At 37.0% G+C, this 12,999-nt stretch overlaps 1 protein-coding gene across 1 annotated transcript in view; it reads right to left on the bottom strand.

Annotated features, from left to right (window-relative positions):
• The window catches only part of MTA3 (metastasis associated 1 family member 3), a 135,096-nt gene that overhangs the window by 107,244 nt on the left and 14,853 nt on the right, over nt 1-12,999 (bottom strand). The window contains exon 3 of the mRNA XM_014951171.1: nt 6,662-6,788. Within this exon, the coding sequence (XP_014806657.1) occupies nt 6,662-6,788 (127 nt within the window). The remainder of the gene's footprint in view (nt 1-6,661; nt 6,789-12,999) is intronic.

Genomic DNA, 12,999 nt, shown 5'->3' with positions numbered 1-12,999 from the left:
GGGTTTAATATTTTTCCTAGAACTTTTTTTTTTTTTTTTTTTTTTTTTTTTTTTTTTTTTTTTTTTTTTTTTTAAAAAAAAAAAAAAAAAAAAAAAAATAATCAGATAAGCTTCTAAAGTCCCTTTGCTCTAAATACACTCAATCCAGAAAGGAAGAATTCCTTTCTTAACAATCCAAATCAGGCAAGCACATGCCTATGCAAAGTAGATTCACTCCTTATCCAGTCTGATTTATGCCAGAAAATAAATCAGGCTTATAAGGCTCAAAGTAAGCTTTTAAAAACTAGCTAAAATTTGTATATCAGAGATATATATATCACACACACATATATGAGGTATATAAATGCATACACCACTTTCTCCCTATTCCAGAAACTCCTAGTTTGCCAAGAACACCAAAACTACAAGTCCTGAGGTGGTATGACTAAATCCTAAAGGTGCCATGCCTTAAAAAAGTGATATTTCTTCTGCAAAATGACCTGCCCCATCCGTCTTGAACTTCAGACCATTTGGTCTGTTTTAAATGAAGGAATCCCACATTCAGAAAAAGTATTTCTCTACACCTTAGTTGTTTGAAGTAGCTGTGAGTCCTGATGAGATCATGAAGAAGAAAGCACAGCACAAAGGAAACTCTATGATAAAACTGAGTCATTTATTATAGATCTAAAAAGATTCACACTCCCATAGGCAGCTCATAAGCACTATGTGTTTTTATATACTGCACATACTCGTGCTACTTTTTCTAATATGTCTACGAAGTGGAACCAATCAAAGCTACTTTAACTTACCCAGGAGCGAGGGGATAATTTAACAACAAACCTAAAAAACCCCAAAAAATAACAACCAAAGAAAACCAAAAACCACCAAACTCTAAAAAAAGTAACACACTGTGTTCCAGACCATATTACTGATCAGAATGATGTCAAAAGATACAGAGAAAAAAAAAAAAAAAAAAAAAAAAAAAGAGTAAAAAATACATTAAACTACTACTCCAGGGAACAATTTCATAACCAAGGGAAACCAAGATTCTTATAGCTTGATAACTCAGAAATTTCAGTACATCTTTTTGTATGCTTACACGTAAAAGTATGCAGAGGCTCCAAATTTCTTGATAAAAATTAAAGAACTCTGTTCTCATGATCAGACTACTTGGAAGCTCTTTCACGTCACACATGCAAAGGCATTCTGCAAAAAACATTCACCTTCCCCCCAATCATACTGATCAGCTTTTAATAAAATCATCTTATATAATAATAATTTTTGAAATGCTCATGATGCCATTTATGTGTGGGAACAGAAATAATAAACAAAGCCAAGAGCATCTTAAAATTATTTGGGGTTTGTTTGTTGGTTTGTTTTTTAAATAAAGGGTATGTATGAGAAGGACTTGTAAGTTTCAAAGAACTGAAGATTTCAGAATCAGAGTTTAGAAAGTTTTTCTGAATTAAAGCCATAGCTATATAGAAAGCTTGAATTTGCTGCTTAGGCCAAGCAACAAATAAAATCCCCTGAGAAATATAAGAAACACTTAGTTAATCCAATGACTAAATGAATAAATAAATACTCCCCATTAAAGATTAGTGTGTAGATTTATTACAGTTATTTGAACCATCTCATAACGCTCAGGTATCATACACAGCCATGCTGAGTCTAGAAATCAAGCTCAGCAAGAGTTTCAGCATCTTGAAACTGTGCCCAAGAAAAGCAGAAAGTACTCAGTGAATACACAGTCTCCAGGAGAAAAAAAAAATAAAAAAAAAATAAATACTGTGTGATCAGAATCCCTGCACTTATAAAAAAAAAACAAAAAAAACCAAAAACATAAAAAAACAGTGCTACAAACACACTTAATTAGCAACTGATAAAACTATAAAAAAATACAGTAAATTATCCACCACTTGGAAATTTTTCAACCAAGCATGGATGTTTCACTGAAATACACAATTTAATTCAAGCACAAACAGTTGGGATCATGTCAACGGTCACTGCACAAAATTGTGTGGTCTGAATCAGATAAAAGAGCAACTAAAGAGGTTATGACAACCCCACACTGCTCTCCAGTCCCAGGGAAGATCTCTTGAAAACTTGTATTCAAAGTAACTTACCAGAAAGACTGTTGAAGTAAATTAGCAAATTTCATTTTTATTTACTTTATTTAAATATTTGTCACCTTGCTGTAACTAAGAAAGAATTTTGACAAAGTAGTAGCTTATTCCTTAACACTAACAAACCCAACAGTAACAACCAACTAAATCACCAACATGACAGCAACCAGATAGAATTTCCTATTTCAAATCCTTCTTCCCCTTCACAAACGGCCACCACTCTCTGAAACTTTTCTCCATTCTCAAACTGCTTTGACTTTAGTCAAAGTCTGTATATAAACCTCTTTTTACTTTGCATAAATGCAAACTCATATCCATAAATGAGTTCATTTTTTTTTAAATTTTTTTCCCCCCCAAGGGGGCTGCTGTTGCAGTACAGAGCAGCCCAAAAGGTTCACAACAAATTTTATTACGACATTTGAGAATGCTTTTAAATGTAATACTTCATATGAGTTGCGTAGAATTTATCCATCAGGGTTCATCTTGCCATTTCATTATTTTTGCTTAGTTCTTGTTTGCTAGTAACTGTGTTTCAGTCTTAGGGTTGTGGGATTGTGTTTTGTTATCATTATTTTAAGTGTTTGGAAAGCATACATAACTCAAGCAATTACAAGTGATCTTAGAATTTAACGCAATCTTTTACAGCAATTGAAATGTGTTTATCCTCTATTAACTCTTATTTTTCATTCTTAAGGTCTCAAATGTAAAGTCCAAGTGAGATAAACCAGTGCACCTCTCCAACAAGATAACCATTTGCAGATTTTTATACAAGGGACCTATTTCACCATCTGCTAAGTTTTATGGTGAATCTTACAACACTGGCAAACAATTTTACCTTTTTGACAACTTTCAATGTTTGATTTTTTTTCCCCTGTGCTATTTCATGGCTTTCCAAAATGCTGTATTTGGTAATGCTCAAATATCTGAAAAGCCAAGTTCAAGTACACAGCACTTCAGCTCAACTCAGCCCCTCTCTGGGACTGGTATTGCTTACAGGAGCATGAAAACCCATCTGCATGAATTCTGGGTGCAGTTACTGCGTGACGTTAACAGAGGAGAGCACTCAATGAGCCTGGCTGCCAGCGTAACTCTGCTACAAGGACACCAGTGCCTGGCAAAACTGCACCTGTAACATGCTGGGATTAAAGGAGGAGAAACTTCAGTGGAGGGGTGCTACCAAACTTGCACATTTGAGCAGATGGCAGGGAATAGTTTCACAGGTTACTTGACAAGTAGGCACTAAAGTAACAAGTCTTGTTTTTGAGACCCAAACTAGTACATCAGCTTGTACCACACCACATTCCATCGCTCCAGAATGGTACTGCACTGAGCTAGGCAATTGTATCTTCTTAAATACATTCCACTGCAAGAACACCGTGTCCACAGGGCAGCACTGTCATGTTTCATTACCACTACACTACTGCCTTCTAGTTCTTTTCCAAATCTGGCTTCTTTTCTTTTTTGTTACCAAAACTTATACCACTTCCTAAAGCTACTAAAATGGCATAGAGACACCTAATGCAAAGGGCAAATCAGATGAAGTCTAAAAAATCCCAATATTGATAACAAATTATATCTCAAGAGAATTATATATAATGTATATAGCAACATAAAAACTATGAGAATAAGAAATAAAACTGCATTTCAGCAATTCAAAAGCAAACAAACTACATCAGAATTATTCGAATCTCAACGTTACAGACCAAAGTGATTCAGAATTAGACTTGCACATGAAAGAAATATAGCCTGCTAAAATAAATTCAAGGCATCTCAACTATAAAGCAGTGGCACCAGGTATATAACTAAGACAATAGTGTATTTGTAATTGTGAATTAGAATAAAAGTAATCTCAGTCACAAGGTTCGGGATGGCAGGGCTGTAATTTTCTCTGCCATTCAGTTTAAAAAATGTAAAAAGAGTGAAGTTAAGAAAAGAAGAAAGATAAAACGAAAGTAGTAAAAGTGTATTAGTAAAAACTAAATAGAAACATACAATATCAAGTAAAATTATTTTATTCCCTTAAATTACAAGCAGAAAGGCAACCAAAAGTTTCTCTTCTTGGCTGAAGATGTCAGTAGAAGTCCCAAGATCTGTAGCTGCCAAAAGCACCTCTAGATGGTTCAGCTCTTCCATTCTCTTAAAATCACTTTTAGCTGTCTCCTCTTCCTTCCAAAGTGACTGAGCTTTTGTATTCTTACCCTTGGGAGAACTGATCTCCGTTTTCCACTCTATTTCACTGTACCATTTATTTTCTCCTGTAAATCCAATTTATGGATTTATGTTCCTACCTAGGGGCTAAAACTGAAGTTGGTAAAAGCAGAGGCCCATAGAATGGAGCTACTCAGACTTTTAGTGCATGAGTATCTGAGATGACTGGCTTGACAGGCCAGTAAGAGCTGCTGTGAAGATCATCTACCCTGACTTTAGCAAGGCCTGCAGTGTGTTCCATAGTGTCCTTTAACCAAATCGGTAAGATACAAAATAGGTAAGTAGACAATAAGGTTGGAAAAAAACTAGCCAGACTACCAGGCTGTTGTAGTGCATGGAAGAAAGTCCAGTTGGCAGCTGGTGACTCCAGGCATCCCCCAGGTGCTGATACCAAGGGCCAAGAGTTTAATGTCTTTATTAGCAATCTGAACAAGTGAACTGAATATGCTTTCAGCAAGTTTGCAGATGATACTAGACTGAATTTGTTCACTCTTAAGGTATGACAACTAAAAAGAGAAATCCTACTCCTGTCTTCAATTACCTTATTAGAAGATATATAAATAAGACAGAGCGGGTGTCCTTTCAGAGAAGCACAGTGATATGATAAGAGGCAGTGGACAGTAAGTTTCAACAAGGGAAATCCCAATTAGATGACAGGAAAATTTTGACCCTGATGGTGGTCAGGCACTAAAACAGACAGCCAAAGAGGCTGTGGAATCTCCACCCCTGGATATTCCAGAGCACTGATGGTGCTTGGAAGTTGGAGAAGTACCACCTTCACAACATTTCTATCCTCTTTTACGAGGACAAGCTCATTAACAAAAGTTATGAAAACTACTGAGAATCACAGAATCTGAACATTAGTAAGTTAAAAAGCAAAATAAGGACTATTTTGCAGTGTATTTTCCTTCTTATTTCTTTTTTTAAAACAGAGTCAAGGTTGTTGTAACATCATTAGACTACATATAGCTTGATCCAGAATTCATCTGTTAAAGACCTTAGTAACAGGTGACAGCACAGCCCTACAGCATTCATCTGTTCTGAAAAATAGATGCAAGTCATCCCTCTGCATTTGGCTGCTGTGCAGTGCTGCATGTACTATGAATTCACGTGTTTTTCTGCCTTCTTTGTGAAGTATGTACTGGAGAACGTCTATTGTATTTGCTCCCTGAGTTGTGAGGTGAGAAGACATTTACAATACTTCTTCTATGTAATCTTCTCTCTACAAAGAGAGTACCTTATTTCGGTATCTAAATGTCAAAGTAAGTAAAAGAAACTGCACAGGACTATTATCTCTATGCAGTAGCTGGAGAAGCAGAGATTTGACAGTTAAATGACTTTCTCAAAGTCAGAGAACAAGTAGCTGAATCAAGCACAGGAAATTAATACAAAAATTTCCAAAGTCCAGTTTTTGCGTTGGCAGTGAGAAAGATACGCCACGCATTTCCCAATGAGGGAGAAAATATATATGCACATACAAAGTGTTTCTCCTATTGGAGCATATATGCTTTTTCTTTTAGTAGCTTCCAGTCATTACAGTCTGAAACAGCTGAGGGGAGCTGGATGTAATGAAAATTCCTTCAGAATGCAATGTAAGAGCCCTTGTTTTACACTCACCACACACACCCTTTGTCACTGTGCTCTTTCTTTTCCATTTCTAGGTACATCATCCCCCAAAACACACACTCCCTCCCAACACAAAAAGCATTTGCTTGACTGCTAAATAAGAGATAACAAGAGCACTTATATCATTTACAGAAAGAAATCAACAAATGCTTTTTGACCTTTAGCAAGCCTCTTCCTACATTAGCATTAGGGCAATTCAAAACAATACTTGAAATGCTTTTGCAACATTTAGCCAAACTCAATCATGACTTCTTCAAATTTACCAAAGTAAGTTGGGGGAATTTTTTTTTTTAAATGCATGCAGCCCTAAATTGCAGATCTGACCACCGAGTCACTGTCTCCTTTCCAAACCCAGCTGTGGTTTCTCTGGGCAGACAAGACGGTCAAAGATCCTCTGGCCCAGCAGAATAATCAAAACAAACAAACAAACAAAACTCTTGCAAAGTAGGAGCAGACTGACTTTAAACCATAATATCAACCGATGCTCTAATTGGCAAGCCAAAGCTCTCAGGCTCTTGTCCCTTCCAAGGCTCAAACATGAAGTAACAGAACGAAAACCAACAGCAGTTCCAAAGCAGTTTATGGGAAATCCTGGCACAACTCAGTTGTGATCAATCACATCCTTTTGCAAGATAAAGGCTGTAGTGTTCAAGCAGGTGGGCTACTGGCAGGCAATCCACCTCAACAGAACACGCAGATAAATGATACCTAATTTTTCTTACCTGATGTGTGTTGCCGGAAGGGACTCGTACTGGCGAGAAAGGAAGAGCTCTCTGTGCTTCAACTGATGTTTCTGTTTATCAGTCAAATCAACCTCAATTGTAGTTTCAGACTCTTCTTCAACTTCTTCTGCAGAGAAGCAGAGCGTAGGTCGAAATTAACTCTGTTGCATAACACCATTACAGCCATTTCGCTTGACATCACCCCCACCCCCTAGCAACCTCCCTTACTATTTCAAAGAAAAGATCAGTTTAACAGGACTACAGTTTATGTAACTTGACAGAATATTAAGTATTTTGAATTCTGTATCTTCTACTTAAATTCTTAAAAAAAAATATGCTCCTCTCCTACTGTACTACACACAGATGTCTTTCACACAGCTGTAAGAACAATCCTGACAACATTACTCATTCTTTTTTCAACTTCTTTCATCTGTTTGTTTTTTTTCCTTTGGAGGTGCCTCTTGCTTGCTGACCAGTTTTGGTTTAGATTTTCTGTTGCTGATACTGGTATTACTAAAACTTTTACAGAAGTCCTGGGAAAAAGAGTACTTTCTATCAACAGAAATTTACTAAACAAAACTGCAGTCTAAGATTACCAAATCACAGTCTAAGAAAACTGAAAAGGCCTACTGCCTTCCAATATATTAACTTTATTAGATACTGACAACAAATAAATTTTCATATTTAAATAACATTTAAAATTATTTCTATTTTAAGCAAGACGGCACTATTTAATCTAGAAGATAACATCTATAACAGCAAATGATAAATTCCATACTTCTTTTTGAAGGATATTTTCAGTTGAAAACCATCTTTTATAGTTAGTATAATCTGAAACTCTCTAGTATTACCTTGTATATGATAAAACCAAGGATATCATTCCTTTTTAAAAATTTAAACCAACTGTAAACTGAAAACATAAAGGAAGAAATAAAAGCAGATACTAGGAAGTGACACACAAAGACCAATGTTCACAGTGGTTGCTAACACATCATCCGATGACAGGCTCTCCAAAAAGGCTATGCTGAGATTTCCATGTCTGAAATGTGCCTTCCTAGTGGATTCTTGGGACATACAGAACTTGAATCTATACTTTCTGTGGCCTCCCAGAAAGGACAAAAGGTCTCCATGAAAATTTTATGTAAAAATACAGACACTTTAATAACTTCTCTAAGATTTGTCAATTTTCTACCTGCTAAATTATCTATCAGCTGCAAAACCAAGTGTACTTTATAAAATACATCTCAGAAATGAAAGGATAAAACCCCAGCATTATCATGTATCTACCTACAATGGATCACTTCATCTGCTCTTCCAACAATAACCATTTTTACAACCAACCTACAGACACTATCTCAAAACAAAGCCTTCCTGTATCCTCGTGGCAACCACCATTCTCTCCAAATGCAACACTTCATTATTTCATTTTTTAAAATTATGCCTGTGTCGCTCATTCCACTTCTGATAGTTCTTTCCGCAAAAGTGATAAAAAAAATACACTTTGATATAACCAATTTCCTCAAACTCAGTTCTATCCACTTTAACTATATCTTGCTGCAGACCCTCCCCCAGTCACCTTCCTTGTTTTGGCATGTTTTGTGGGAAAATAGAATAAGAAAAACAAAAATGAAAATGAAAACAAGACTCTCCCCAGTCTCACCTGACACCCCACAGCCTCACCTGACACACATACAGTTTCAAGTAATACCACAACTTAGCTCAGAATTATTCTGGCATCTATAATACTAAAAGTAAATAAAGATTAAAAAAAAAAAACAACAAAAAAACCTGTGCAAAGGCAAAGCACATTTTTAATTAATTTAAGAAAAAAGCATAAATTAATGCTAAAAGGTTTGTGTTTCAAGCAATTAATAGCTACATTTGTTTATGACAGTAAATGACCATTACAAGCTACATTTGTATTTCAAAATTCAAGCATTAATATTTCTTAAAATATCAAGATATGCCAGTGGTTGCTTTATTGGTTTTGTTTTTTTTAAAAAATAAACGTACTGCTTTTACTACTCTACAGGTCCAAAGTTCTCAATTGGCTATTTATTTCCTCTCTTCTTCCTGAAAAATGTGAAAGCAAGGTAATCATGTCTTATAACCATCTGAAAACAGCTGACAAAAACCAGTCCATTAGAAAGCAATTTAGGCATCCAAGCACAGGTGTCTGGGGCCATTTTAAACTGGCACATCAAAAACACCTGACTGCAGATATGGCACAAAACACAGGAGAATATGTGCCATTTTAAAGTGGCTGCAGGGATCCAGAGATGATATTCCAGAGTTTTAAATGGCTTTAGACACCTATACTAAAGTATCTAATAGCTCCCTCAGAATAACAATTTAAATTAAAAAATAATAATAACAAAAAAAACCCCAACAACATTTTGCCCATATATTTATTGTACTAATCTTACATAAGCCAAAAAAGTGTTGATCCAGGAGCCTGAAACTGAAATGAAATCTTATACACAGCTATTAAAACACTCCAAACCTAGGCATGAAACAATGTAACTTTTTCTGTTGCCTTTTTAGAAAGGAAACATACATGTTTTACTCATCATGATCTGAAGCTCAACTAAGTAGAACAAACCATGGCCAGACATAGAACAGTTCCACTCTTTAACACAACATAATTTATCACCAGGATAATTTTACTATTTTCTTCTTCAGTGTTATAATATAAAAACAATGCTACCAGTAGTAGTATCATTTATAAATACAAGTACAGTACCTAGGAAGGAAACGCTGGATTGCACAAAGTGAGAAAACTAAACTTGCTTGATGGCAAATGCAAATAGAAAGCCAATAACTTGCTTGATGGCAAATGCAAATAGAAAGAAAAACTTGCTTGATGGCAATACAAAGCATTCTGCATCTCAACATAGCTGCTTTCAAACCAGCTTCTGAAGCTGTTTTTTTGCACAGATCAGGCCTTAACACCTATTAGAAGAAAAGCGGTGAAGAACTTCCAGTACTTTTAGAGATCTCTTCACCTCTTTGACCCAGATTAGCAACATACGTGAAATTTAATTTGCCATCCAAGGAGAGGTTATTCCTGTCAAAAAGTGAAACGGAAAGTACAGGAAATCATAAAGTAGCACTAAGCAAGCACCTTTTCAGGAAGAGAAACAGAGCAATGGCGCAGACTGAGCAAGTATTTTAACAGAGCGATATGGTGATGACATATTATCATTCCAAGATTAGAGAGAAAACAAAATTCAACTCAAAATTTTTCAGCTTAAAAATACGTTTAAAGTCTCAGGTATGACTACAAAGATGAATACAATCAGATTTGAAAACGATGCAATCCCCTTTAGGCCTAGGGTAAAGTTTAAGGTAATGCTGGCTTGTAGTACTTCTCCTAGTTTACGAGAAATATTTCACTTTTTAAACAAAAATTCCTGGAGAGCAAAAGCAGACATCTCCAGTGAGCTTTTAAAGCTCTAGGTCTATTTATTATACGTGGGCTTTCTAATCAGCAATTGCAAACACTTACTTTGATCCTGCAAAGCAGAGTGATTTGTTGAGCCGTTCTGTGGCAGCGCTGCAGACTCACCCTTTTCCCTCTGACAAAACTAAGACTTAACTGACAAGCAAGCAATTAATACTGGGAAGAAACCATACATAATTCTCACTCATTTTACATACACATTACTACTTTTAAAAATGTGATAAACTCTTTTTTTTCCCCCCTCTTCAATTTAATTCATGGGATTCACTGGTAGAAAATGGTGGTGTTCTTAGTGAGCATAAGAGACAACTGTCCGTGCCACCCAGATTTCGTATAGTACCTTTGTTTATAGTTAAGTAATGTGATGACTCAAGCTTGCCACTAGGAAGAACCGCTTGTTTTTACAACTAAAATGAAAATAAACTTAGGGCAAGTGTCTAGAAACACAATAGACCCATTTAATATAAAGTGGTTTAAAAATAGCCAAAATAAATCCTGAAAGGCACTTAAAGGTTTAAATGTGACTCAAACCATTCTACGGTTAAGTATCAGCTATCAAACAAGTTAAATTCCTCTAACACATTACTCTTCCTTAACTAAATCAAAGTAACCCAAGTGCTCCTCTCGTCTACTGCAACAGAAAGTAAGAGAGATTAGTTTAAACACTGAAGTCTGTCTTCAGAGAGATGGAGTAAATCTTCAGTTTTAAAAGGAAGAAGAAAATTCTCCCTCTATTTCCACTGACTGTTTTTTTCAGCTAGAGGTTGGCCGGATCACAGAGCCATGGAAACACAGATAGTTCAGGCTGGAAGCCTGAAGGGAAGGTCTCTAATACAAACTCCTCCTCAAAGTAGACTCAGCTGTGAGGTCAGCCCAGGTTACTCACCATTTTATTCAGCTGGGTCTTGAAAACCTGTGAGGACCGAGACCACGTAACCCCTCCAGCACCCCAATCATGGTGGCAAAGCTTTCCCTTATATCTAATCTGAATCACTCCTGTTTCAATTTAGCCACTGCAAAGAACCCAATTCATCCTTCTCTATAACCTCCCCCCAGGCACTGGGAGTGCCTCTCCTCCAAGCTGAACAGGCTCAATTCCCGCAGCCTCTCCTTGCAAGGCGAGTGCCCACATTGTGGCCTCTGCTGAACTTGCCTCAATTTATCAGCAACTTCCATTTATCAGGGGCCCAAAACTGGATGCAGTACTTACATGTGATGCAACAAGTACTGAATAATCAGGGGGGTAATTACTTGCCTTAATCTACTGGCTATGAGCCTGGTGATACAGCCCAAGATGCTGATGGCCAACTTTGTTGCCAGGGCCTTGTCGTCTGCCAGCATCCCCAGGGCCCTTCCTCCAGAGCCACTTGCCCAAGCCCCTCTGTTCTCAGCCTGTATCCCTGCCAGGGCTCTTCCTTTCCAGGTGCAAGACTTGGCATTTCTCTCTGCTGTTTCTCGATACTCCGTTCCTCCTGCTTTCTAGGAAACCCCGACTACCAGCCCTTCCCTCAAGCGTATCACCTGGGCCTTCCCCCCAGTGTGGTGTCACCTGTAAATGTGATCAGAGAGCACCACGACAGCTGCTCCAGGTCACTGATCAAGACAGGTCCCCATAGAGACCCCTGTGGGTCTCCACACACAGTATGAACCCGTAACCACCGCCCCCTAGGACTAAGACCATGCAATTAGTTTTGTATTCACTGAATTGTCCGTTAATCTAGACCAATTCCAATTCCTTGGCCTGGTGTGCCTAGAAAAAAATGTTACTGCTGGCACAAAGGAAAAAGAATCAGGAATAAGAGATTTAAACTGGGAAGCCATGAAACCAGGACCACTCCTTTCAACAGCAGCACGGACCGATGCTGAATTAAATTAGTAGCGTAACCAAAAACTGATGTGCATTAACTTCCTACCTCTTCAACCTAATTGCTTCCAATTTTGAAACCATATCTCAGCTTAGCTGCATCCGGCCTATGCAAGCTTAGATGGAGAGATTTAAATCACTACCACAATTTGTGGAGTTACAGCAGTTTCACTAAGTTTGTTAAAATACCTTTAAAATCATATTAGATCAGTGTAAATTTCAGTTCAAAGAATGCCACTAAGCTTTACTGTCAGATTAGTTTCTAAACTTTTTTCCTTTCCTATGTATCTTTTTCTTCTATACTCAGCCAAAAACTATATACATCACAGGCATCACTAACATATTTTAAAAACTACAGATAAAAAGCCACGAATGCTGAACAGCAGCAAGTTTACCCCACATGAAAGGAAAGATGGCTGTGCGTAAGTTTCTTTTAAGCTTAGCTGGCTGTGGCAAAAACATCAAGTGTGCATTTGGCAGTTAGACGCTACAGCAGTAAAAATTATAAATATAGGTTTTTGAGGGAGAGGGAGTAAATATATTTACTGCCAAAATGAGTAAAAAAGATAAACATTAAGTCTAAACATCTGAACAACTCTATTCAGACTGTGAATGAAGAGCTCTCTTAGGTGGGCAGTTGGACAATTTGCTCATCTGCATGAGGCTTCTTGCCACGTGTTGTGTTGTACTAAATTGTGATATTTAAGCCCCTAGTAAAGCAGTTTAATCAACTTTGTGAGCTAGACTACGCATGGTTAAACTGTCAATTTGACTGAGAAAGTGTTTACCAAACCTGAATTAATTAGCTTTACTTACACCACGTCTGTTAGTACAATGTTCAGATGGCTGTTAGAATACATAACCATTTGATATTTGCTGTTACTGTCAGATAGGATTAAAAATCTAAAGCACAGTTTGGATGGATTATGAGTCATTTAAGAAAGCATATTAATATCTACAGCATGAATTGGACCAATTCCGCAGGTAGGAACAAAAGACCGATTGGTTATG

The sequence above is a fragment of the Calidris pugnax genome, unplaced genomic scaffold (assembly GCF_001431845.1).
Source record: "Calidris pugnax isolate Ruff unplaced genomic scaffold, ASM143184v1 scaffold24, whole genome shotgun sequence".
NCBI lineage: Eukaryota > Metazoa > Chordata > Aves > Charadriiformes > Scolopacidae > Calidris > Calidris pugnax.
The sequence above is the reverse complement of the archived record's forward strand: the minus strand, read 5'-3'. Positions and strand labels throughout refer to the sequence as shown.